The sequence below is a fragment of the Typopeltis vanoorti genome, chromosome 25 (genome assembly GCF_054136105.1).
Source record: "Typopeltis vanoorti isolate ZY-2024b chromosome 25, IOZ_Tvanoo_1.0, whole genome shotgun sequence".
NCBI lineage: Eukaryota > Metazoa > Arthropoda > Arachnida > Uropygi > Thelyphonidae > Typopeltis > Typopeltis vanoorti.
The window spans coordinates 9,389,526-9,417,170 of record NC_143573.1 but is presented as its reverse complement, the minus strand read 5'-3'; the positions used below and the strand labels follow the sequence as shown (position 1 = coordinate 9,417,170).

General features: G+C 35.4%; 1 protein-coding gene across 1 annotated transcript in view; it reads right to left on the bottom strand.

Moving 5' to 3' along the window:
* UbcE2M (NEDD8-conjugating enzyme UbcE2M) overlaps positions 1-27,645 on the bottom strand; it is a 107,939-nt gene that overhangs the window by 42,855 nt on the left and 37,439 nt on the right. Inside the window, exons 2-3 of the mRNA XM_090414268.1 lie at positions 23,220-23,314; positions 8,583-8,725 (exon numbers count right to left, since the gene is read on the bottom strand). Of these exons, the coding sequence (XP_090270394.1) occupies positions 8,583-8,725; positions 23,220-23,314 (238 nt within the window). The remainder of the gene's footprint in view (positions 1-8,582; positions 8,726-23,219; positions 23,315-27,645) is intronic.

Below are 27,645 nucleotides of genomic sequence, written 5' to 3'. Positions count from 1 at the left end.
TCTTTGGAGGCATCTGTAGTTAAAACCAATAAACAGAATGGGACCAAATTTTATATTGAGACTTTTGAAGGCATGGGGAGATGATTTCCGCAAAAAAAAGATGTAGTACGAAAAGTTCGCCGATAGGGGGAATTTTGGCGCTGGCAGAGCCAAAAACAAGCAAATAATTACATTAAAGGCAGATAAAATGGAATAATACCATTTCGACGGTGTAAGCGACAGCCGCATCACTCATTCCAGCTGGATATGTGGCACGTTAAAATGATAAGAATAATAATAATTAAATTAAAACAACAACTTGCAAGAGACAGAAATTAATGTAGTGATTGAACTCACAGGAAATAATGTTTTATTCATCAGAATCAGGGTCCCCTGGACCACATACACAATTTTCAATGTGTTAACCTTTCTTGTGTACGACAAATTGCATCCAGTGTGCGACATGCTCTACAGCTGAGCATAAGGAGTCAGATTGGATGTTCATAACAGTCTGTTTTATGTTCTCTTTCGAGACATGTAAGTTGGGAACGCAGGTTATGAAGCCTTCTAAATTCCCAAAGGGCCGCTATGGCATTGCACTGTTTAAGGTAAAACAACTTAACAAGTAAAGCACGCCGAGGCAAGGTAGGATGCATATTAAGCACAATTCGTTAGTCAGTCATTCGAATAACTGCCTGAACGTTCCCAATCCCTTTTTAAGTGGAATTGGTGGTGCTGCTGTCACGTATATGCACAGTGAAATTTGCATAATGCTTTTTACCTGTGTTTACTGCAAATATTTGACTGCTTTTGGCTCCGCCAGCGCCAAAATTTCCCCTACCGGCGACTTTTGGTACTAAATATTTTTTTCACGGAATTCATCTCCCCATGCCTTCGAAAGTCTCAATATAAAATGTGGTCTCATTCCGTGTATTAGTTTTAGCTACAGATACCTCCAAAGAGGGAAAGTTAATTTATGGTCACCCTGTGTGTGTGTGTGTGTGTGTACACACACACACACACACACACACACACACACACACAAATCATTTCATATTCTACTCTTTAGATCTCTAACAAGGACTTTCTAATAGTGGAACCATAAACACAAATAAATCTCCTTGTCCAGTTCCCCACTGTGATATTTGTCCACATCATTACTTGATATTGCCTGCCATTCAAGAAGATTATCCTCATGTTTAGTGTTAATACTATAGCTACCTCCTCTTTTCTCTGATTGTTATTGCCTAAATAAAACATTTTGTATTTGTTGCTTAGAAAGATATCATGTGTGTTTTTGTCTTCTTTGTTTCAGTCATGCCTATTATATCAATCTGGTACTGTCCAATTTTTCTGCTAATTCCATTTGTTTTCCGTTGATGCTCCTTATGTTAATAGTACCAATCTTGAACTCTGCTGATGTTAAGTTGTGATGTGTTCTGGGATTTTTTTACAGTAGCTGACTTTGCACTGTTCACCCTGGTTCATTGTCAAAAACAATAGGAAGGGGGGGGGGAGCCTTGTTTAACCAGGCAATGCCCCAGCTGACATAAAATTTTGTCATGTTGTACCATCGTTTCACATTGTGGTTTAAGCCAATAAAAATATACAATTTGGTCAGCTAAATCCCCAACTGCCAGCCCATCTTCATTCGGTCAGTATCCAGATAGATAACAGGGTGCACCACAAGAAGGTTAGGATTGGGCATTAGGTCAGAATCCCCCAACAGGGTATAACTGGGAGGTCTCCTCCCAGTCATACAGCATTAACCCTTAAGCACCCTGAAATGCTTAAATTATTGAGATATTTTGATGAGTTTCACATGAGCTTAAGATATTCAGAAATATGCCAAACCAAATTTAAAAAAAAAAAAAAAAAAACTTAAAATATTTTCTTAGATATATCATAAATCTAAATTGGTGTTAGCTGATATCAAAGAAGATGCTGAATACTTTAATTGTGCAGCAGGACAACAACCACATGTGATTTTAATATGAACGAATTGCATGATGAAATATTGTTAAAAAATCAAATTAATTATATGAAAAATTTCATTTCTAATTTATGTTGCACTGCAAAATGAATTACTTAAGATCAAAGCTAGATAACTGGGAATTAAACCTAATGTCCAATTCTCACTTTTCATTGTGTTTACTCCATTTATGTACTGAAAGAACAAGGATGAGCTAACAATTTAGGATTTAGTTAATCAAAGTGTATTTTCATTGGCTTAAACCAAAATAAAATGGTACAACATAATGGCATAACAGTTAAAAAAGGCTCCACTGTTTCCATCATGGAACTAGGTAAAAGAGAGAAAAGTCCGTTACTGGAGCAAACTCCAATTCATCATCATCATCAGCAGAGTTCAAATTAGCACCATCGATATAAAAAGCAGAAAAGAAGTACAACTGGTAGAGGAATTAGAGAAGTAGCAAGTAAACAAAATTGTATATTGCCAAAAAAAAGGTAATATTTTCCCAAACAACAAATACTAGATGTTATGTTCATGCAATAATGATCAAGGAAAGAAAGTGCTCCAATACAAACACTAAATACAAAAGATGATAATTTTGAATTTTTCCTTTTGGACAAAGGAAAAACTGATATCATAGGGCTCTGTGAAGTCAGATGGGAAAGAATAGGTGATTTTTATAGTGACAAAGTAAGAGTAATTTACTCAGGTGGAGATAAAAAGGAAAAAGGAGTTACACTTGTTTTTAATAAAAGAACAGCACTGAAGGCTGAACCGATGGACATAACAATAATGCAGGTATATATGCCAACACGTGACCATTCAGATGAGGAAATAGAGGAAATGTACGAACAACTACAAGAACTAATTAAGGAAGAAAAAAGCAAAGACTCTATGATTATAATGGGAGACTGGAATGGAGTTGTGGGAGAAGAAGAGGACGGGAATGTAGTAGGAAGATACAGACTAGGTAATAGAAATGAGAGAGAGAGAGAGGGAAAGGTTAGTGGAATTCTGTAAAGAAAATAAGTTAATAATTATGAATACTTGGTTTAAAAATTCTAAGAGACGACTATACACATGGGAAAAACCAGAGATACAGAAAGGTATCAAATTAATTACATTTTAGTAAAGCAAAGATATAAGAATAGTGTAAAAAATGTACACGTATCCTAGGACTGATATTTACTCTGACCACAACCTACTATTCATAGGAATAAATGTGAAACTAAAGAAAATAAAAGAAGCTATGAAAAGGAAAAAATGAAACTTAGATAAATTAAAAAATACCAAGGAATTTGGAAATATATTGGAGAAAGAATTAGAGGAAACAAGTTTTGTCAAAACTGAAGATCCAGAAAAGAAATGGGGAACAAGTTAAAGAGAAAATAAAGAAGAATTGCAGAAGAAGAAATTGGATATGTAAGAGCTAAAAGAATAAAAAAAACCTTGGATAACTAATTGGAAAGATGATTTCTCTAATGGAAGAAAGAAGAAAATGGAAAAATAAAGACACCCCAAAAGGGAAAATACAATATAAAACCCTGAATGACAAATTGAGAAGGGAAGCAGAAAGAAGTAAAGAAGATTGGCTTAAAAAACAATGTGAAGAAATGGAAAATTATGAGAGAGTGGGAAGGTATGATCTTTTGTACGAAAAAGCAAGAAGTATGAATCACAAGAGAAATGGAATTAGAGCTAGAGGTATAGAAAATAAAAATGGGAAAATCATAACTGAAGAAGAAGATAAAATCCTAATGAGATGGAAAGAATACATTGAAGATCATATAGATCTTGGAAAATAGACCAAATGAGTTGCCATTAGAAGATATAAAGAAGGTAAATGAAAATGATCTATGCTCAGAGATTTTGAAGACAGAAGTAGAAATGGGCCATTAAAGAACTAAAATGTGGAAAGGCAGAAAGAATAGATGAAATACCTGAAGAATTCCTGAAACAACTTCAGAAGAAAGGAAATGAAGAACTAACCAAAATAATAAATTTAATTTATAACAAAGGAGAATTACCAAAAGATCTTATGACTTTAATATTTATACCTATACCAAAGAAAAGTAATGCAGTGAACTGCAAGGATTTTAGAACAATAAGCCTCATTTCCATCATCATCATCAAATTCCTGCCATGTACCCTCAAGGGGTGTACAGGATATGATAGTACTACATGAAAAAAAATTACATCATTACTAACTTCCTATCTACAATTTTCCTCCAAATCAGTCTGTTACTTGTCAAGACTCCAACCTTATCAGATTTTATATTGCTATCGTCTAAGGCACTTTGTACCGTATCAATCCACCTATATCTTGGTCTTCCTCTGGGTCGTTTTGTTGCCAACCTGGCAGAGAACACCTGTTTTGCTAATCTTCCTTTGCCCATTCTGTTCAAGTGGCCTCATTTCCAATACATCAAAAATAGTTATGAGAATACTAACATGGAGAATTGCATCTAAGGTGGAAGAATTTCTTGGAGATCAGTTTGGTTTCAGGAAAGGTAGGGGAATAAGAGATGTGATTGGACTGTTAAAAATAATAAATAAAAGAAGTTTGGAAGTGAATAAAGAAGTTAACATCTGTAATATAGATTTTGAAAAAGCTTTTGACTTTGTAAAATGGGATAAGATGGAAATAACGGAAAAGATTGGTATAGATTGGAAAGACAGAAGGCTAATTATTTCACTATACATGGGACAAACTGCCATGGTAAGATACATATATGGTACAACAGAACCAGGTATCATTGGACGAGGAGTAAGACAAGGCTGTTCTCTGTCACCAATTTTGTTTAACCTGTATTCCGAAGGAATGTTAAAAGAAGAGCTGGAGAATGCAGAAGAAGGAATAAAGATTGGAGGTAGACAGATATTTGTAATATGATATGCAGATGACAAGGCATTATTATCAAATACTGAAACAAGACCATAACATCTGTTGAACAGATTACTGGAATCCTGTATCGATTATGGAATGAAAATTAACATAAGAAAAACAAATGTAATGAAAATAGCAAGGAAAGAGGCAAATATGGATATCAGAATAAATGGGGAAAAATTGAATCAAGTAAAGATATTTAAATATCTAGGAAGTGTGATTAGCAGTGATGGAAGATGTAAAAGTGACATAAAAGCAAGAATAGCAATGGGAAGAGATGCCTTTAATAGAAAATGGAATTTATTCAGAAGTAAAATGGACAGAAACCTAAAGAAAAGACTAATAAAATGTTATGCATGGAGTGTTGACCTCTATGCAGCTGAAATTTGGACATTGAAGAAAAACGAAATTAAGATTTTGGAAAGCTTTGAGATGTGGATTTGGAGAAGGATGGAAAAAATCAAATGGACAGATAAAATAACTAATAAAGAGGTCCTAAAAAGAGTACAAGAAGAAAGAAGCCTGTTAAAGAGGATAAAAAGAAGAAAGAGAAACTGGGTCAGACATATTCTGAGAGGAAATGGAATCATCAGAGATGCCATCGAAGGAAAAATAGATGGAAAAACACCCAGAGGAAGAGTAAGGAAAACAATGCTAGATGACATGCTGAATGGAGACAGGTACACAACCTTGAAAGAGAAGGCTCAGAACAGAAGAGAGTGGAAGAAAAGTTTTTGCTACTAAGAGAAGAACCTGCTTAATTGCAGAATACTTAAGAAGAAGAAGAATTTTGAACAAGTAATATCCAGCAGAACAAACGTAGGCAAACATAAGAATGGAGAATTGGAAAATAACCTATTTTCCTATGGTCCTATAGAAGGTTCTACTGAAGAACAAATGGAGGAATTTTTCGAGGCACTAAAGAAGGCAGCTGACACACACACACACACACACAGAAAAAAAAAAAAGGAAAAGCTTGAGATCAAAACAGAAATTACTACAAGACACTTGTGAAAACAATGACAATCGACTTATCACAAGAGTCCAGAAACTCCTCCTCTGTAAATGTTCTGTTGTATAGTAAGAGAAGGAAATACGTAGAAGATGATGGTAGGTGTTTTATCATCTCATAATGGATGTCATCAGGGCCAAGTGTGCTATAGTGAGATAGCAAAAGGGTTCTTCTGAGTTCGTCTTCAACAAATAGCTGATAGTATAGCTCTATGCCCTCAGCAAAGAAGCTTAATTGCCATTTCTCTTGCTGATCTTTCAATATTAAAAATTCAGGAGAATATGACACCGTTGCTGAGATTCTGGCCAAGTTTTTTCACCCAAAGTGTCTGAAATAGCTTTGGGATCAGTAATAATAATAATAATAATACATCTATTATGTTCCAAGGTAGACAATTAGTGTGGTTTGTATCAACCTTTCATCTTCTGGATTTTATCTCAGACAGTTTTTGCACTGGTTGTTTGATTAATCGATCACGTAAATTGGATCCAGGGTTGCTTTTAATTCTGATGTCTCACATGACATGCTTTGGCACGAGCACGTTTAAATGCTATTAAGTTTGTTGTTGTAGGGTATCTATTCAGACAAGATCTAATATTCAATATTAGATCTCGTCTAAAATATACCCCATGCTCTATGTTGATCTTTTTTTTGCTGCACGGACCATATAATCTGGTACATGTTTCACTGCTTCATTAATGGGTGTTTGGCTGACATCTTCGGCATTAAATTTGCAAGATAGGAAAATATATTCCAGTCAGTATGGTCCATTTTCCACATGGGCATCTGGGTAGGAGGATATGGTTTCTGCGAAGACAGAGTACTAATAAGAGGAAAATGATCGCTTCCATATATGATTTCGTCAACATCACATGTGAGAAGCGTATAAATTGTATGATCGTTTGCAGAATAAGAGTGAGTAGGCATGTGGAAAAGGTATTTACTCTGTTATTAATAAGGAAGAGATCATGGGTGTCAGGCATTTGCTCAATGATATGACCTCGTCTATTCATGTTGGCACTACCCCACAGAGTGTTATGTCCATTAAAGTTGCCCATTAGGAGTATGGACTGAGGCAATTGCATTATGAGATTATCAAGGAAGATGGATGTTATGTAAATCACTGTAAGCCTTATTGTAACATTGGTGCAATAGATGGACAGACTTAGGTTTTAAGAGCTTGTCCACAGAAGTTAACTGGTCCCAGACAAAGGTGAGAGAATTATCTCTTCCAAAAGTTTGACGTTTTTTTTTTCAGGGAAAAAAAACAAACAAAACAGACAAACCAACCAGAGACCCCAAGCACACACTAAAATACATTACTTACTTATTTTTCTTCACTCCAATGGGAGCATAGGGCCGCGACAACAGATCTCCCTCTGATCTGTTGTGTGCTTCTCCATCTTTGTCCAGTTTTATTCCAATTTTTCTAAGCTCTTGTTCTATTCCTCTCTGCCATCTTTAGTCTAGCTCTCTTCCTCTTTCCTTGGAAATTCCACTTTAATGCTTGTTTGTCTTTGTGTTTTTTTTTTTAGGTTTTCTTACCGACATGTCCTATCCATCTCTAATTTCTCTGATTAATGTCATACATTATTAGTTTTTGTTTAGTTTTCTACCATAATTCTTTATTGGATATCTTTTCTGCCAAATTATTTGTAGAATTCTTCTTAAACATACATGTCACTTAAACATGTCTTAAACTACTTGTAATTTTTTAGGAAATGACAACATAAACATAGGAGGACATGGTATGAAGTAATTCCTTCATCCAGACTGATAACAGTTGAGCCTTAACAAACATCTACTCTACAATACATTTGCTATCATTGTTAGTTTATTTGAGCTGCATGTACACAAGTAGCATTTAAAAAAAAAAAAAAAAAAAACACTGATCCCAAACACAAGAGGTAGAAGAACAACCTATAACCACATCTGCACAAATTCAGATAAAATTATAAATTTCTTAACAAACTATCAAATAAAAGGTAGTAAACCATAAAGCAGGTGTAATCATTATGGTTCTAGTGGCCAACTATAATTATCAATAATATGACTGATTAAGACTAATTATGATATTTAGCACTTAACTTCAGAATACCAGTACTTTCAATTTTAATGTCACTATATTAAAAAAAGTTATGCACCTCTGTAACGCAATTGGAAGAAAAATGAGATATTGTACCCTTCAACTGGAAAAGACTTGAGTCTGACTGTCATCATAATGAAAGGAATCTTTATATGGGCTTTTTCAACTGAAGGTGAATTAGTCTATCTCATACAGAGGTAGAAGGGTTTTTTCCTCCCCCATTAACTCAGGTTTTTCATCTTGTGTACAGAAAAATTGGCCATGAGAATACAGGCAATTTACAGACACACACACAAAAAAAAAAATACTATCAATGGTGGGCAATAGGTGGTATTGTATGTTGATGGCAGTAGTATTCTTGTGTAGCTGGAGGACTAATTAGCAAGGAAGATGGCAAGTTGTGTGTAGTGAAGTAGTGTGCCCTCTTACAATGAGTCGAACTCCCTGGAGGTATCACATAACAACAGTAATATGATAGCAATAAAGTGTTGACTATTACTGCAGTATACTTCCTAGCATTTAGAACAACATAATGTTGGCAAACATGAATAAGAAATTCTAAGGTATGAATAATGAAAAATAAATTCAATATTAGATCTCATCAACTTTTATATATACATAAATTTGCATATAAACAACTCACCTTAAGATATTCAGACATACATTGCCTTCTAAATCAATGTTAGGATGATATACCATTGTTTCACATTTGACTTTCGGTGGTTCATGTGGATAATTAGGACTTACCCGAAAGCTGAAAGTAAACCTTCCCCCTCGATAAAAACCCTGAAAGAGATATAGAAAAATGACTTTTTATGACAGGCATTTTTCTGAAGTTATTTCGTATCCAAACACAAATGGTACAACATTATGTACAACAAATTAGGATACATTGCAAAAGAAAACAGCTTAAATTTAATAAATTATACAGGGAATAATAAGTAAAATATGAAGGAAAAAGAAACTATACTTAAATGATATACAATAAATATGGTCAGATGTTCCTCCAGTATCTGTGCAATCAAATGCTCTTTCTGTGCAGGATATAACGTTCTCTTTCGTGCAAAGAGATCGAAGAAGGGGCAAGAAAGAATTTTTCTAAAGTAAGTTTTAAAATTTTAATTTAAATGCATTCACTTATACTGTATATATACAGTATAATATATGGCTTAGTGTATATATACACACTACTAAAACTCATTTATCATAATTTTTTTTTTAAATGCAGGTTATGAGAAGGACTTGATATGGACACTGATACTAAGGGTGCTGTTGGCTAGCTAAGCACTTGGGCAGTAGGCATAAAGATTTATCTCCCAAACCTTGGGGAGTTTAATACAACCATATTTATTTACACCAGGTTGCTTTTTAAATCTGCTGCTGATTTTATAAAAAGTCTTTCAAATTTATATTTGTTGCCTGAAGCATAGTAATTTTTTCCCATTTGATTTTATGCAAGGTATGGTCACATAGACTTGACTGACCATAGTTATGACAGCAGATGTATTTCTTGTGTTATTCCAGGAGGATTTTGGTAGATCTTCCAGTCTGACCATAATATGACAGGTTTCATAAACAAGAAAACTTGTAAACATCTGGAGCAGACAGGAGAAGGAGTGTATCATTAGAGCAAAAATTAGAGAGAGCAAAGATTATATTTCTTTAAAGTTCTGTTATTTCTGAGATGCCCCAGATATAGAGAATGGTACTTTCCTCAAGGGCTCACTTTAGTGAGTACAGGAGTGGTGAACCCGAGGTACCTGATGTTGGACTGTCTTATTTCATGTAATATATATGTTATATTATCTGTAGACTGCTCTTCTTTTTTCCTTCATTCTTGCTTCTTCCCCCCTCCAACCCCAATCTTTCCTATTTTATTTTTCTTCATCTCTTGCAGTTTACTTAGCAGGCTAAACAAACACAGAAGGCAATGTCAAATCACTTCTGTATATATTTTTCCAAGAAAATCTTATGAATAGAGGTTTAAGTTATTGTGATATAGTGCTGGAAGATGGGATACCCAGTTCAGAAGGCACTGAAATCGCTACTGGGGAAGAGCAGAGAGGAACTTCCATTGAAGTTAACAAGAATGATGAAGCTGGATCAAAGCCTTCTGGAAGTTCAACTTCTGATAATGTTAATCTCAGAAGAAGATGCCTCTGCTTTACTGATTTACATAAAATAGGAACATGGAATGTAAGAAGAATGTATCAAGGAAAAGTGGAACTAGTGAAGAAAGAAATGAGAAGAACTCATATAAAGATGTTAGAAATCAGTGAACTAAGATGGACAGGAATGGGTCACTTTAATACCAATGATTTCATTATGTATTACATGAAAACTTTTGAAGAAATGGAGTAGCATTCATGGTAAGAAGAGAATAAAGAAAATACATTTTGGGGTAAAACCCAGAGTCTTATACACAATAATTCTAATAAGAATAAAGGCATACCAATGAATGTAATATTCATAAATTCTTCGACCTCATCTTCATCAAGCGAAGATGAGGTCGAAGAATTTAACAGCAGCAGGCAACAAGTAGCATACAGTATTGATAAAACAGATTTTATCTTGATATTAGGTGACTGGAATGCAAAAGTGGATGAAAAAGAAGAACGAGGCATCATTGGAAAATTTGGTTTAGGAATGAGGAATGAAGCAGGTGAAAGGATGTTGGAATTTTGTGTTGAGAACAGTTGCTTTATTGCAAACACTTGCTTTCAACAACATTAGAGAAGATTGTATACGTGGACTCACCTAATGGAGAATACAGAAATCAGATAGATTCTATTGTTGCCAGCAGTAGGTGGAGGAGTGCTACCAAAGCAGCTAAAGCTGGTGCAGAGTGTGACACAGATCATGAATTAATAGCTGAAGTTAAATTGAAATTAAGAGCTAAGAACAAACAAAAGGACAATATCAGATTTGATTTAGATTTAGTCAGTAAGAAATTAAAAAGTTTGGAAAAGACAGGTAGAAAATTAGAAGAACTGTGGGAAGAAAGAAAATGTACAGTCATAGAAGCAGCAAAGAATACTCTTAATAAGGCAACAAAAAGAACGATTGCAAATGGTTGTCAGAAGAAGCTATTCAAACAGCAGAGGAAAGAAGAAAAATGAAACTTCAGAGAAACAAAGAAAGGGTTAGACAACTAAGTGCAGATTTCTAAACACAGGCTAGGAAAGATAAGAAAAAACATCTAAACAAATGGTGCAAGGAAATTGAAGAAAGCAATATTATTGGTAGAACAAGAGATCTGTTTAGAAAAATAAATGATGTTACAGAGAAGGTTGTCCTTAGATTATGAGTTGTAAAAAGTAATTCAGGTAAATGTATGATGGAAGAAGAAACAGTGAAAAAATGGAAAGAGTATGTAGAGGATTTGTGCAAGAAAGATAACACTATTGAAAGAGAATTTGTTGAGGAACCCATGATAATGAAAAGTGAAGTGATATCAATAATGAAACAGCTGCCAAAAGGAAAAGCTCCTGGAGTTGATGGCGTGTCAGTGGAATTATTAACAGCAGCTGGATCAAGTAGTGAATATATTGACTGAAATTTGTCAATAGGTTTGGAAGAAAATATACTGACCTAGAGATTGGAGCAAATCAGTCTTCTTCTTCTGCAGCTGGTCCCACTTAAGTAGGGTCGCTGTTCTCAGTAAGTCTTCTCCACATCCTCCTATCTTGAGCTGCAACCACATCCAAATTCTTCATCCTCAAGTCCTCCTCCATCTCTTCTTTGGTCACCTGCGCTTCCTCCTTCCCAGCACATCTCTGCATGACCTTTCTTCCCACATACTCATTCTTCCTCCCCATCACATGACCCTCAACCTTGCCACCTGTATCTTCGCTCCTAAGTTTGTAACTTTCGCCATTCCACTTACATAATCATTTCTCAGACGATCCCTTTCTGGTCACACCACACATCCACTAAGCATTCTCATCTTTGCTACCTCCATCCTGCTGATGTTATTTCTCCCCAGGGCCGCAGTTTCCATAGCATACATTATAGCTGGTCTCACTACTCTCCTGTAGATTTTGCATTTTAGATTGATCGGCACCCTCTTATTGCATAGCACTCCAGTCATCTCTCTCTCTCCAGATCCTCCATCCCGCTTGTATCCTGTATCCCACTTCCTTCTCAGCTTCTTCATCCTCTTTCACTGTTGAACCCAAGTATATCTAAAGTCTCTAACCTTCCTGATGACATTTCCTTCCAGGTACAGATCTGTCTCCTGGTTGCCATCCACTTTGCAGCACATAATCTGTCTTACGTCTGCTCAGTCTCATACCTCTCTCTTCCAGTACTCTCCTCTACCTTTCCAGTTTAGCTTCCACTTCTTCTCTTGATTCTGCACACAGCACGATGTCAACTGCATATAACATTGTCCGAGGCACATCTTCTACCACCTCCTCTGTCACTACCTCCATCACAATATTAAATAGAAATGGCCAATGCTGATCCTCGATGCAAGCCAACTGTCACTTGAAAATTTTGTCTCTCCGAGGCAGGTCCGAACTCTTATCTTCACATTTATGTACATCTCCTGCACCAACCTGACATATTTTTCCAGTACCTTCTTCTCCCTCAGACACCTCCAGACTTCTTGCCTTGGCACTCTATCGTACACTTTCTCCAGATCGATAAACACCAGATGTATCTCCCGTTGTTTCTCTCGGGGAAAACATTAGTATTCATTTCAATTACAAAAATATCCAATAAAATCGAGCTGATTGAGAATTATAGAACCATTGCTTTAATTTCACATGCAAGTAAAGTTATGCTAAAAGTGATCCAACAAACGTTGAAGCCATATGTGAATAGAGAAATGCCACAAGAACAGGCAGGCTTCAGGATAGGTAGAGGAACTAGAGACCAAATAGCAAAGATGAGATAGATTATGGAAAGAACAAAAGGATTTCCGAAGGAAGTCTTTATCTGTTTTATTGATTATAAGAAAGCTTTTGATTGCATGGATCACAACAGACTGTGGATTGTAATGAGATTAATAGGAATACCTGAACATCTAATTTTCTTGATAAGAGAGCTGTATGACAACCAAGAAGCTTCAGTAAAAACAGTCTTTGGAGAAACAGCTGGTGTTTGAGTGTAAAGAGGAGTGCAACAGTGTTGTATATTGTCGCTCTACCTTATTTAGATAAAGATCCATCTGGATTTAAGATTGGTGGCAGAAAAATAAATAATTTAAAATATGCAGATAATACAACTCTCATAGCAGAAATCTGGATCATCCACAAAATCAACCACTCCAGATCTAAGCAAGATCTGGAGTGGTTGATTCTGTTGGTTAAGAGGGAAAGTAACAAATCCAAGCTTAATTTAAACACCAGCGAAACAAAAGTGATGGCTTCTGGCAATGTAAATTAATTTATAATAGAGGGAGATAAAATAGAAATCGGCGAAAATTATAATTTACTGGGGACAAGAATCAGAAATGTTAGTAAATGTGAAGATGAAATTAAAAGAAGGATAGTCACTGGAAAAAAAAAAATCGATGTGAAACCTGCAAAAATTATGAAAGATAGAGGTGTGAGTAAGGCCATGCAAATTACAATTGTAAAAGCAATGTATTTCCAGTAGTGATGTATGGATGTGAAAGCTGGATTATTAAGAAGAAAGAGAGAAAGCAAACTGGTTCATTTGATTTATGGGTGTGGAGGAGACTATTAAGAATCCCATGAACTGCAAGAATGACCAATAAGAAGATTTTAGAGAATATAAAGATAGAATGCTCCTTGTATAAAGATCATCCTTGAAGGCGATGATCACTACCAGAAGTTGATGTACTATGGACATATTAAGCGAGCTGATGAATCATTGGTAAAGGCAGTTATGATGGGAAGATTGAGGCAATGAGAAGAGGAAGACCACACACGAGTTGGATGGACAACATAAAAGAACTCACCAACTTGAACTTACAATTGTTAAAAGAAAGGATAAGAGGCCGAGTAGGATAGAGAGCCTTTGTTCACAAGATCACCAAGAGTCAAAAACAACTGGATGGCACATAACAACAATAGCTTTATTGCAATCTGTATGTTGAGAGGGATGCAAGGAACAACCATTTTGTTGATCGTTTTGGCACTGTAGCCATTGAACACAAAAGTCTAGCAAATAAATGAGAGTTCGTAAGGGAAGCCTGGTTAAAGCAGCGTTTGGAAGCTCTGTTGACAAGAGTTTTAATAACACTAGTTATACAGATTAATTATACAAGATTTCTCTTAGAAATTTAATAATATTTGAATTCAACTCATCATCATCAAATTCCTGCCATGTACCCTCAAGGGGTGTACAGGATATGATAGTACTACATGAAAAAAATTACATCATTATTAATTTCCTATCTATAATTTTCCTCCAAATCAGTCTGTTACTTGTCAACACTCCAATATTATCAGATCTTATATTTCTATCGTCTAAAGCACTTTGTACTGTATCAATCCACCTATATCTTGGTCTTCCTCTGGGTCGTTTTCCTGCCAACCTGGCAGAGAACACTTGTTTTGCTAATCTTTCCTCGCCCATTCTGTTTAAGTGACCATACCACCTGAGATTAGCTCTGCTAACACATTCCTGGATGCTGACAATGTCAAGTTCTTTCCTAATATCCTCGTTTTTAATATGATACTGCCATTGATGCCATCTGTTCACGCCTATAATCTTTCTCAGGACTCTCATATCTGAAGTCTCTAGTCTTTGGTCAAGTGTTTTACTTCTGACCCAGCTCTCAGATCCATAAGTTAAAACTGGTTTGAACACGGTCTTGTATACAGCTAATTTAGTGTTCCGACTAATTTCTCTCTTATTCCATATGAATTTATTCAATTGACTTCCCACCATACCAGCTTTGCTGATTCTGTTGTCTATTTCTGTATTTAATTTACCATCTTCAGTAAAAATCGTGCCTAAATAGCTGAAATGTTTTACTTGTTCCACAGGTTCTCCATTCACAACACAGTTGACATTTTCAATGATTCTGCCTATTTTCATTGTCTTTGTCTTTTTATTGCTGACCTTCATACCATATTTATTACAAGAGCTATTCAATTTAGTCAGAGAATCTTGCAGACTTGTAGCGGATTTATTTAGAAGTATAACATCATCCGCATAAAGCAAAGAGCTGACATTAACATCTCCAATTTTGATATCATGTTTAATACCACTTTCCTTCATAATGTGATCCATATAGATAATGAATAACAGAGGGGATAATGTACATCCTTGTCTCACACCAGATTTAACATTAAACCATCTTCCTGTACTTCCTTCAATTCTAACTGCTGACTTACAACTCAAATAAAGACTAAGTATTGCTTGATATCAACTGTCTGTCTTAAAGTGAAAATATTATCCTAACAGCCTCCTTATGGCCTGAACCTAGCTTGTACTTCTCAGGTTACCTTACACAATTTTTCTTAGCCTTTTCTCAAGTATGTTTACATAAATCTTACATGGAACACACAGTAGAGAAAATCATCTATAATTCTCACATTCAGTTTTATTTCCCCTTTTTAGAGATGGGTACAATGATAGCTCAATTTCAATCATCTTGAATTCAACCCCCGTGAACAGACATATGAATGATACACTGTAGAACTTTTATACCTCCATATTTGAGCATTTCTGGTCTTATGTCATATACTCCATCTGTATTTCTATATTCTCCTGACTGCATTGTTCTGGAATATTTTCTAGCATTGTTTTGTAACTTCTTGTTTCATTTAGCAATCTTTTGAAGTAATTACTCCAAAATATATTCATCTTCAGTTTTCATGTCATCTGTATTATCTCTGATGATTTCAGTACTCTTTCCTTCATTTCGTCTATGAAGTTTTTTTTTTTTTTTCAATAGTATCAAGAACATTTTGCTACATTCCTGATATTTATCGTCTATGTTCTTATAATGACTTACCAGAAGTCTTCTCATTATTTCTGTTTAGTTGCTTTTACACTGCTTTTGGAAGTTTTTTGCCACTTGGTTAGACTATAATAAATTTAGTTTAATCCTTTATCAAGTGTAAGCAAACAAAGTTTGCACCTGTAGTATCTTCAGGACTGAGGCAACTCGTGGTAAAGGTGGACCAAGCTCTCATCACTCCTTGTCTCAGTATCTCCCATAATGCAAAGCACATCTCCTTGCAGGATGTATAATGCTATGCATTAAGGGAAGGCCCACTACCCAGACCAGTTTTGACCTTTATTAAGGTCTCGTCAGTGGGAGCCAGACCCAGAAGTGGTGATACTAAGGCAGAAGCAACGAAGAAGTCATATTTACCTTAGTATCACCACTTCTGGATCTGGCTCCCGCTGATGAGACCCCAATAAAGGCCAAAACCGGTCTGGGTAGTGGGCCTTCCCTTAATGCATAGCATTATACATGTCCGCAAGGAGATGTGCTTTGCATTATGGGAGATACTGAGACAAGGAGTGATGAGAGCTTGGTCCACCTTTACCACGAGTTGCTTCAGTCCTGAAGATACTTCAGGTGCAAGCTTTGTTTGCTTACACTTGGATAAAGGATTAAACTAAATTTATTATAGTCTAACCAAGTGGGAAAAAACTTCCAACATCTTTCTCTAAATCCAGAGTAATTTAATAATAAGGTAGTATACCTTTTGGCAACTCGTATAGGTAAATATCTTCTCCATTGCTTCTGCCTTAGTATCACCACTTCTGGGTCTGGCTCCCACTGATGAGACCTTAATAAAGGTCGAAACCGGTCTGGGTAGTGGGCCTTCCCTTAATGCATAGCATCATACATCTCTGCAAGGAGATGTGCTTTGCATTATGGGAAATACTAAGACAAGGAGTGATGACAGCTTGGTCCATCTTTACCACGAGTTGCCTCAGTCCTGAAGATACTTCAGGCACGAACTTTGTTTGCTTACACTTGGATAAAGGATTAAACTAAATTTATTTTACACTGATTCGCTTTCTTACATTTTTCTTTGTCTTCTCTTAAAGGATGTGCTGACTTACTTGATAGGAATTTTCAATACACTTTTTTCTTTTCCTTTCTATTTCTTTAATTTCCCAAGTCCACCATGGAGTACAGATTTTTCTATACTTATAGATAACCTCATAACATCCTCTCTGGCTAAACAAATGAATGTTTTCTTCAAGGCTTGCATGGGAACCTCCAAGATTTGGCTCTTGTTTTCAAACTGTTTCATTTTTCCTTGAATAATATTTGTGTATTTGAGCCTATAGTTCACCCCTGAAAGCTACTTGACTAATTCTATTTAAAACTTTCATACACATTTTTCTTGTCAATATGATATTTAATTTTATCCTGCTCCATAAATAATGGTGATCGCTTCCTATGTTAAATCCTTTGAATTCTCTCATGTTATCAATAATAATAAAGTCACTGAGACTTTTCTAATTACTTGCATCTTCTTCCCATGTAATTTGTGCTCATCTTTATACTGGAACATGGTGTTAGAAATAACTGGTCTATGACCTAGCAGGTAGTTGCCATTATTTTTCACTTTGCTCTTTTCTCTAATTGTTCCCCAAATATTTTTAAGTCTGGTGATCACTTCCTATTTGGCTGTTTGGATCTTCAAAGAGGTCAACTTTTCCCTTTTGAGTTCACTGGCTTCCTTAATCTCTTGAAAATTAGCAGAACCATCTGTGGGACCATAACAATCTTGAATTCTAGTAATGGTGATTTGGAATTTGTGGAGTTTGTTTCCGTAGCTAACTTTTCACCTTTTGCCCTAGTTTTTCTTGACGATACCAGCACAGACTTTGTTTAATGGGAAACATGAAAGCGGTATGAAATTTCATCATGTGGTACAATCTATCATTATATTTTGGTTTAACTCCAAAAGAACATAGTTTGATCAGCTGAATCCCAAATTGCCAGACTATCCTCGTTCAATTATTTCCTCATTAGCAAGTATCTAGATAGATACTATACAGGGTGCACCAAGAAGGTGAGGAATGGACATTAAGTCAGAAGACCTGGTTGGTTCTCTACACATCTTAAAAGGGTGAGTGTAGGTCTCCTCCCAGTTATCTAGCTTCAATTCTTCGATCCTTATTGCTCACATCTTATTTGTCTTTGAATTTGTGCTCATCTTTATGTGGAACATGGTATTAGAGATGTTTAGTCAGTGTATTAAACAGAAATCCAGCAGGTACTGAAAGACTGGAAAAGACAGATTTTTTGGGTATCCAAAATATAATTGATTAAATATTACTATTATAGTATAGGATCAGTGTACAGCAAAGAGGTACCGGTAACCTGTGGAGTACCGCAAGGAGCTGTCCTATTCTATTTAACATACACACACACGACATAAGCCATCTTCCCCTAAAAAGTAAAATCTTCCCGTATGCAGACGATACAGCCATAGTATCCATTCACAACAATGCAAATATTGCTTACACAAATATGCAATATGACATCAATCAAACCACTAACTGGTTAACTGAAAACGGCATATGTATAAATATAAACCCTGGAAAAACAAAGCTAATGAATGATATTCAAAAACCCCCAAACCCTGCCCATAGAAACTAAATATCTCACTATCCAACATTCATCCTTCTATACACAAAGCGCTGAACCTAAAACCACAACCATCACACAGGTGAAAACAACATGCTATCTCGGACTTTACTTCGATGCTGATCAAAGTTGGAATAGCCATATAAACTACCTACACACCAAGCGTAGGATAATAGCAAGCAAACTATACTGATTAAAAGACATTGCCCCAACACACATAAAAATGCTAATCTATAAAGCATTATGTGAAAACATTTTAAGATACACAATCACATTATATGTATTCTGCGCAGACTACAGACTTAACAGATTACAATGATTGCAAGACAAAATGGTAAAACTGATATTCTGGGAACAACCCACACTTATCCAGGCAGCACAGACACAACACAAAATATTTAAGGTGAAACACTTATGCCACTACACAGTGATGTTAAAACATTACTACAGTCAACAAACTACATAACATATAAGTACAACAATCACTACAGCAAAGCCACCCGAAACTTCTATGTACCTGACATGATAAACAAACTGCCGTTCGCCGACAGAAACCTAGGGACATACAGAGAACTGAAACAGGCGCTATATAAATATTATAGCGAGAATGAAAATTAGAGAAATTCCTGTTTCTCTCTCTCTCCCTCACACACACAAAACCTATGACAAACCCCTCTCAAAAAACACCACTACAAGGACACAAACAAACACACCATGTCCAAATCCAACCCTACTTGCAAAAAAAAAAAAGAAAAGAAAAGAAAAGTTAAACTGTGTAATAGCAGTTGAAGTCTTCCAAACACATACTAACAAACAGTAAAATCAACACCTGGCTTGCGACCAGTATAGAAACATAACCACAACACCACCACCATCTATTATCTTCCTCAGATAAGCTCTGCAAAGCTTTGAGGAAGAAATCAGAAATAAAATATTGTATTAATTTCTTTCTTTCTCCCAAAGAAAGAAATTAATACAATATACAGAAAAAAAGAAAAATTTGTACGAATTTCATTGTTACAAAAAACAGAATTAAACCTGTTGTAAATAAGTAATCATAATTTTAATAATAAAAAAAAGGATTGAATTTTTTTTTAAAAAAATGTAATCAATGTATCATATGTAATCAAATGCTTGTAATGTAAAGTAATGTACGAATCATAAGGAATCAAATGCACACAATGTATGTATCACATGTAATTTAAATATGTAATCATAAATTTTAATTAAAAAATTATTATTATTATTTAAAAATATTATTAACTTGCAAGTATCTTATTCACAATTGTAATGTATTATAAATATTATATATACATGTACATATAATTATTATTGTATCTATGTATGTAATTTATCTGAGACATAATAAAATGTTATTATACAGGTATCTCCATGGAGCCAGCAGACTCATTGTCAGAGATCCACTTATTCACAAACTGGCCTTCATTCACACAATATCTATCATATATCTCCTTAAATTCATTCACTGATGAAGCACCCACAACTACCTCTGGCAACCTATTCCACCCATTCACCACCCTCCAAGCAAAAAACCTAGTGGAAATATCTTTACTAACCAAACTCTTATACAAACTTCCACTAGTGACTCTTGTTCTCACCCTTCTTACCATGTATTAAAAAAAAAAAAGTCTTCACTGTCAATCCTATAAAACGCCTTTAACCTTCCTACCAGCCAAGGTGGATGAAATAGTGAGACCAAATTGCTCTTCTTATCCATGTTATTCAACAGGTGTTACAGAATCGTATCCAGATTTAGCTGGATGTCTATAGACATCATGGCCAGCTGGGAGGGGGGGGTAATAACTTAAATGGTTTTTAATATGCCATCTCTTTTTTGTCTATCAGCTAATTTTTGAAGCCTACAGACCATCAATTTACTCTCATAGGTAGCATTCCACAGATCTGCAACAATCTTTGTCACTCACCTCTGGATCCTCTACAGAACTTCATCACCACAGAATCTGGGAGTCCAGATCTGTGTGTAATAGTCCAGATGTGGTATTATATGTTCTATAGCCAAATATGCTCTATCACATACGACTCCAACAGAAAGAAGTTCCAATCCCTTATATGACAGGTGTCAAAACTGTCAAATTCTCAAATCATTTCACATGGTTACCATCTTCAAACCTGTCAATAACTTTCTTAATTTCTTCCCATCATCCTAAGCCAGGCAGGATGCTACAACCATCTCACTCAGGTGTATATCATGTGACATGCATATGATTATATTTTAGTAACCAATTTATGGAGAAAAGGACAGAAGAGTACTAAGATTGCACTTGGATTACTAAACTGCAGCAGAATAACAGAGCAAGGAGCTGAAACTAGTCAGAGAATCCTTTGAAGAAATACAAAGCAACAATTTTTTTTTCTGTTTTTTTTAGTCAAACTCTTTAAATGGATTCTAATAAGTAGGTAAATTTGGCAGTTGCTTAGGACAGACAGCTGAATGTTAAACTCATACTGAAGAATTTATGGAGACAATGCACGTGTTAGAATAATTACATTAAGCAATGAATTTAAATAATATTTGTTAATCGTTTATTCTAGCCTGGCCTCTGGTGACAAAAAAAAGAAAAAAAAAAAAAAATTTCTGCAGTCCCTTTGTATTGAGATTTTCTTATGTCTAGGGTTGTTCTGGTTGCTATATGGGTTGAAGATAGGTCCTCCACATTCTTGGAATAATTAGTCCATTTTTGTTCAGATTTGGATGATGTTTTAGTATTTCACAAGCTTCTTTGAATTTTCTTTCATACCAGGTTTTGGTGTGGTGTAGGGACTTAATGCCTTTCCAATCAATTCTGTCGTATGTTTGGAGAGCGTAGTCTGATAGGCCTGTTTTACCATAGTGGAGGTATTTAATGTGGCATTCATGTTCCTCTTTTCTGATTGGGATGTGCATCCTGTTTCCCCTATGTAAGGTAGGTTACAGGTAAATTGAATTTTGTAAACCCCTGGGTGGGCAAGGTATGGAAGAGGATCTTTGCAGGAGCTAAGTAAATTTCTTAGTTTGGCTGGGGGTTTGAAGGTTGTCTTGATGTTGTATTTAAATAGTGTTCTATCTATTTCTTCCAAAATGTCTCTAATGTAGGGTATGGCTATGGCAGTCTTGCAATCTGTTTTGCTTTTAATGGAATTTTTATGGAGGAGTTTGTGAACTTTTTTTTTTTATTGTAGCCATTTTTTTTTTACAAACATTTGACTGATGATTTCAAATTCTTGGTTCAGAGCCTGTTCGTTGGAGGAAATTGCTAGGGCTCTGTGTTTGAGGGTGCTGATGATCCCTAGATTTTGTGTTGGATGGGAATATGAGTTTTTATGTATATATTGGTCTGTGTCTGTTGGTTTGCAGTAGACCATGAAGGAGAGGCAGCGTGAAGGAAGACGTGTGACAGGTGTATCTAGAAAATGAAGAGCATTGTTGTTTTCAATCTTGATATTGAACTGGATACGTTTGTGTCATTTGTTCAGGTGGCTTAGGAATGCATTTAATGTTTTGGGGCCATGGGGCCAAATAGCAAAAATATCAACATATCAGAGCCAGACTTTGGGTTTTAGGCTGGCTGAATCTAGAGCTCACTGCTCGAAGTCTTCCATGTAAAGGTTAGCTACTGGAAGGAAAAGTGGTGAGCCAATGGTCGTACCTTCTTTGTGTAGGTAAAAATGATTTTGCCACACGAAATACCTGGAGCAGAGTACATGGGCAAAGAGGACCATGATATCAGGAGGAAATATGTTTTGTAAGAGAAGCATAGTATCACTGATAGGAACATTAGTGAAAAGGGCAGTTACATCAAAGCTGACTAATAAATCTTTGTTCAGTGTGACATTTCTAATATTGTTTATGAAGTGTTGTGTATTTTTTTATATAGGAGGGGGAATGACCTACCAACTCCTTGAGTGTGGCCGCTAATTTCTTGGCTAAGTGATAATTAGGGCTGTCAATTTCTTCAACTATCGGTCGTAGTGGCATGTTTGTTTTGTGTATTTTTGGTAGACCATAAATTCTGGGAGCGTGGACATAATGCGGTATACGTTTTTTGGTTGTTTCCTCTGGCCATGTGATCACCGATATGATTAATTTTTTCTTTTTGATGCCATTTTTAGGGTTGTAATTACCCATTTGGTACGTGATCAGATAGTAATAGGTTCATTTTTTCTAGGTATGCTGTCTGAATCAAGCACAACAGTAGCATTACCTTTATCTGCTTTTGTAATCGAATGTTTGGGTTATTTTTCAGTGATTTAAGTGCCAATTTTTCTGTTCTGGTTAGGTTGCAATTTAGTTGTTTATTAGAGTTAATATGTATGATGTTTCCGTTTGTATTTTGTTGGCTAAATTGGAGGGGAGGGATTTTAGACCTCTTTCAATATGGTAAATAAAATCTAATTTGTTAATTGACCTTGGAACCGACTATGAATGCTGACCACCGTGTAACCTTAAAAGAAAGAACTGAATGTTAACAATTTTATCCTTCTGTTTATTTAAATTTGGTGACTACTTTTTTTTTTTTATAATGAGAGTGGAATAAAATACTTATCACAAAATATTTGTATATCTGTTTAATTAATATTAATTAAGATGAAATCACTACTAGTTTCTTAATTTTAATGTGATTAAATGTTAAGATAATTCAGAATTACATATTGCTTATAATACTGAACTTGTGAATGTGCAACAGACATTTTAAAATTAAAAGAAACAGCCATTACCTCATCTGGAGAAATAATGAGTTTAAAATTGAGCAGATCATCAGGATCAGGAAATTCTATCTGACAAGTTTTGGGCAAGTTCAGTTCATTAATATCTGAAAAATTGAATATAGTTATGTATATATAATTTAAATTCAGCTTTTCAAACTAAACCATATATTTTATTATTAATAAGAGAGACCTCCAAAGAGTCAGGGACTCATCCAAGGATGCCCCTTACTACATGCACCTGCATTCATACTTATTCTTGAATACATTCACACTGCTTCACTCACAATAGCCAATTGCAATCCATTCCAATCATGCACCACCCTATCAAAGAAAAATCTAGCCCTCACCCCATTTTCTTAGCAGCATTCATGCTCAGCTTCCAAGGATGCCCTCTTGTCCTTCCCCACCCTCCATAAATTGAAAAATTCCTTCAACTGAAATCATGTATGACCCTTTCAGAAGTTTGTAAGTGTCAATCGTATCCCTCTTTCTCCTGTTTGCTAATGTCTACAGTTTACAAATTTTTTTAATCTGTTTTCATAATCAGTATTCCAATCCTGACATCATTTCTAACATTCTCCTTTGCACTCTCTCCACTGTATCAGAATCAAAACAGAAACCAGACTTGCATACGATAATTCAAGTGAGATCTTATCAAAGCCTTGTAAAGAGGCAAAATGGCATCCTTATCTTTATATGTCAAAGTTCATTACAGCATTGCAATTAACTTTTGAGTTGTATTTGCAATATTTGCTACATAGTCCCTGAAATTCAATTTCCTATCTACTAACATTCCAAGATCCTTATCCTGATCAGGTTCTTCTAGCACAATCAGACCAATATAATACAACATTGGATATCTAATTATGCCAAAGTGCATGACTTTACATTTACTGACATTGAACTGACATCCATTTTCCTATTCCCACAATTCCAGCCTATCGAAATCATTCAGCAAGTACTGCAAATCAGCCATATTCCTGATTACCCTACTTATCTTTGCATCATCAGCAAATAGTTGTATGTCACCTGTCAAATCCTTCCCAATAATTAAGATAATAAAATCTTAATCATTAATGTACAGATTGAATAACAGTGAACCACAAGGACTGATCCTTGTGGCACACCACTAGTTACCTTAAATCATGCAGGCAAACGTTCCCTGTATAACACTATTTGATACCTGTCGGTCAGCCATCCTCTTATCCATGCTAAATATTTTATAATCCAAACCCATATTCTTCAATTTATGCAACAGTCTTCCATGTTGTATTCTGTCAAAAGCCTTAGCAAAAATCCAAAAGTATCATGCTGTATCCATTCCTCTTGTCTAACTCAATGGTAACATTATAATAGAACGTGAGTAAGTTCCTAAAACATGACCTTTCTTTAGTAAACACATGTTGTTCACTGCAAAATGAGATTCTGTCAACCCATTTCTGAATGTGAGCCCTAATCCACTTTAACAAACATTTTCATCACCACTCCTGAGACTGACTGGTTGATGATTAGATACATCAGTCTTTGCACTACTCTTGTGCAATGGGATTACCATAGATTCTTTCCACTCCTGTGTAATCATCCTTGTTCTGAGGCTCAAATTATATAGCCTGGTTAAAGGAATAGCCAGTTCAGCTGAACACTTTTTTTAGTTCCCATGCTGATATCCCATCAGTCCCTATTGGTGAATTGTTATTCAGTTTGTGCAATAGCTCTAACACCACCTCCTCATGCACGTGAGTTTCTTCATCCAGTGATGAGGTAGCAGTGAGCTCAATGTTGCATACACAAGGTTGATAGCTTTTAACGAAATGGGCACTCATTAGCTGAACAACCTCTTTCGCATCTCATCCTCAACACCATCTGCCTTCAGTAGTTATTCTTTCACGTTCATTCTTTCTTGTACTTGCAACATATCAAAAGAATTCTTTGGGGTTATCTTTAGCTTGCAGAGTCAGTTTCTTTTCCTTCTTTCTTTTTTTTACTTCCACATCATCCTTTTCTTATGAATCTTTTGCTTAATAAGATTACACATCCATTTGACTCCTACCTTATTTATTCTTCAAATTCTCAGAACACATTCTGATATTGCATTATTTAAGCATTTCTTAAATGCTTCCCATGCACTGTTTATGTTCTTCCCATCCAGTAACCGATACCATTATGCTGAACTCAGCATATTCCTCAGTTGGTCATAATTTCCTGCTTTGTAGTTCAGCATGTAACCCTTCTTGAATGGAACATTCATAAACTTAGCCAAATCCCAAGTCAGTACTGCACTATCACTGTCACCAACCAGAGGCTGAATAGTTGTGTCTTTAAATGAAACACCCGCTGACACTATAATCAAATCTAACACTCTTTGATCTCAAGTTCCTTCTGTTACATGCTGCTTCAGGAAGTTGTCTCGCAACAGCTCAATAAATTCAGTTTCATTCTTCTCATAAGATTTTACTGCTGCCCAATCAATGTTTGGATAATTTAAGTCCCCAGTATTATTACTCTTTTCATGTCCATCGCCTTTATTTGGCGATGTATTTTTTCATCACTAGCAACCAATCCACCAGGTCTGTAGTAACACCACACTATGTATTTGATCTTGTCAAATTCCACCTTACACCAGTGCTACTAGTATTACAATCATAGGTCTCAACTGAATTTTAATTTGCAGTGAATGAATTTAAATTATGTTTGTATTGAGAAAATACTTATATTCATGTCTGTCTCTCTCTTCTTGTTATTTATTTATTTAAACCATCCTAGTAGAATACTCTGCTTCTATATGACAAAATGTCTGCTTAGAGGTAAATGTGCTGGGTTGGTATATACAGGTGGCACAAACTGTTTAACTGGTGTAAAAGGCATTACGATGAAAATCTTAAGGAATTTATACCAATACTGCTGCTACATGCATCAACCCATTGTTCATTGAAAAAAAACAGTCCTAATAATTCTGTACGATTTTCGAAAGAATTCTTAGAACAACTGGTTTGAAAGTGACTGTTACTGTATAATTAAAAAATATTAATAGTCCAAAGGAATGGGTCTTCCTAAGTTCTTATCCCACACTATTTAGTGAAATAAGAACTTGTAATTCATGCAAGTTCTATTTATTTCATAATCTTCAGCAAAGCTCACATTTAAGAAGAATGAGAAACCCCATTCATCAGCACATTCACATCAAGAATAACTTCGCTAGTTCAACAATAAGAAAATCATAACATAAAAATTTTATGACCTTGTTCAGCAATATGAAGAAGACATAGGTATGCAAACTGAAAATCATTTCTATTTTAATCATGGGTGACTGATAACAAGTGCACATAGTGCAGCTAAAATTTCAACTGAAATATAAAAATGACAACTACTCAATTCCTTAAATATATAAGTAATCACACCAATGTTCATAACTGAAGTGAATTATGATAATTGCACCAAAAAGAAAATAATTATAAAACAGTTAAGCAGTGATAACTGTTTTGCAGCAGTCAGATGTAATAATCAGTAGAGACTAAGCAGTGGATTGTAGGATATGTATGTCTGTCTGTCTGTCTAATCCAATGGCACACACAGGTTGTGCTGAATATACAGTTTTGATTCGATATTCGGCCAATTTGGAATGTTTTTCAGATATTCAGCTTCGGCAGAAGCAGAAAAATTCCTGTAACATGCATCATAACAAACCCAACCAACAGGGGGAATCCTCCCCTCATCCTGTACGACTGTTCAAACAGAAGGGTTTCCATGGCTAATGAGTAAAATTATTCTGCAGTACAATTTCTCAGAAAATTTCTTTTGGTACTAGCTATCAGAGTATTCCTTGAAAGTTTTTTTCAGAAGTCAGAATATTCATGAAGAAACCTGGCATATGCTATTCCAAAAATTGCTGAAAAATTCATTTTCCTACACTATAATTTATTACAATTCATTTTAATTCTTCTTCTTATTATTGTGCTATCTTCTATCGAAGGTCAGCGACCATCTTGGTGAACAAACTGCGCTCTTGTGCTAATCTGAACAGTTGTGCACTGCTCTTTCCTGTCCACGTCTTGATGTTGTCAAACCATGATATTCTTTTTCTTCCTCTAGTTCCTTTGCCATCAATTCTTCCTATCAAAATAGTTTGTAGAAGTTGGTATTTGCTGTTTCTCATGATGTGGCCAAGATATGTTTTTCGTTTCTTGATTATTTGTACAAGATGTTTAGCTTTGCCAATGGATTTTAAGACATCTTCATTGGTAATTTTTTCTGTCCATGATATCTTTAGCATTCTTCTGTATAGCCACATCTCAAAGGCTTCGATTTTCTTGATGGTTGTCGCCTTCAATGTCCATGTTTCAACTCCATAGAGCAGAATAGACCACACGTAGCATTTCAGCATTCAGCATCTGACTTCCATGTTTAGGTCTTTATTGCAGAATAGTGTTCTCATTTT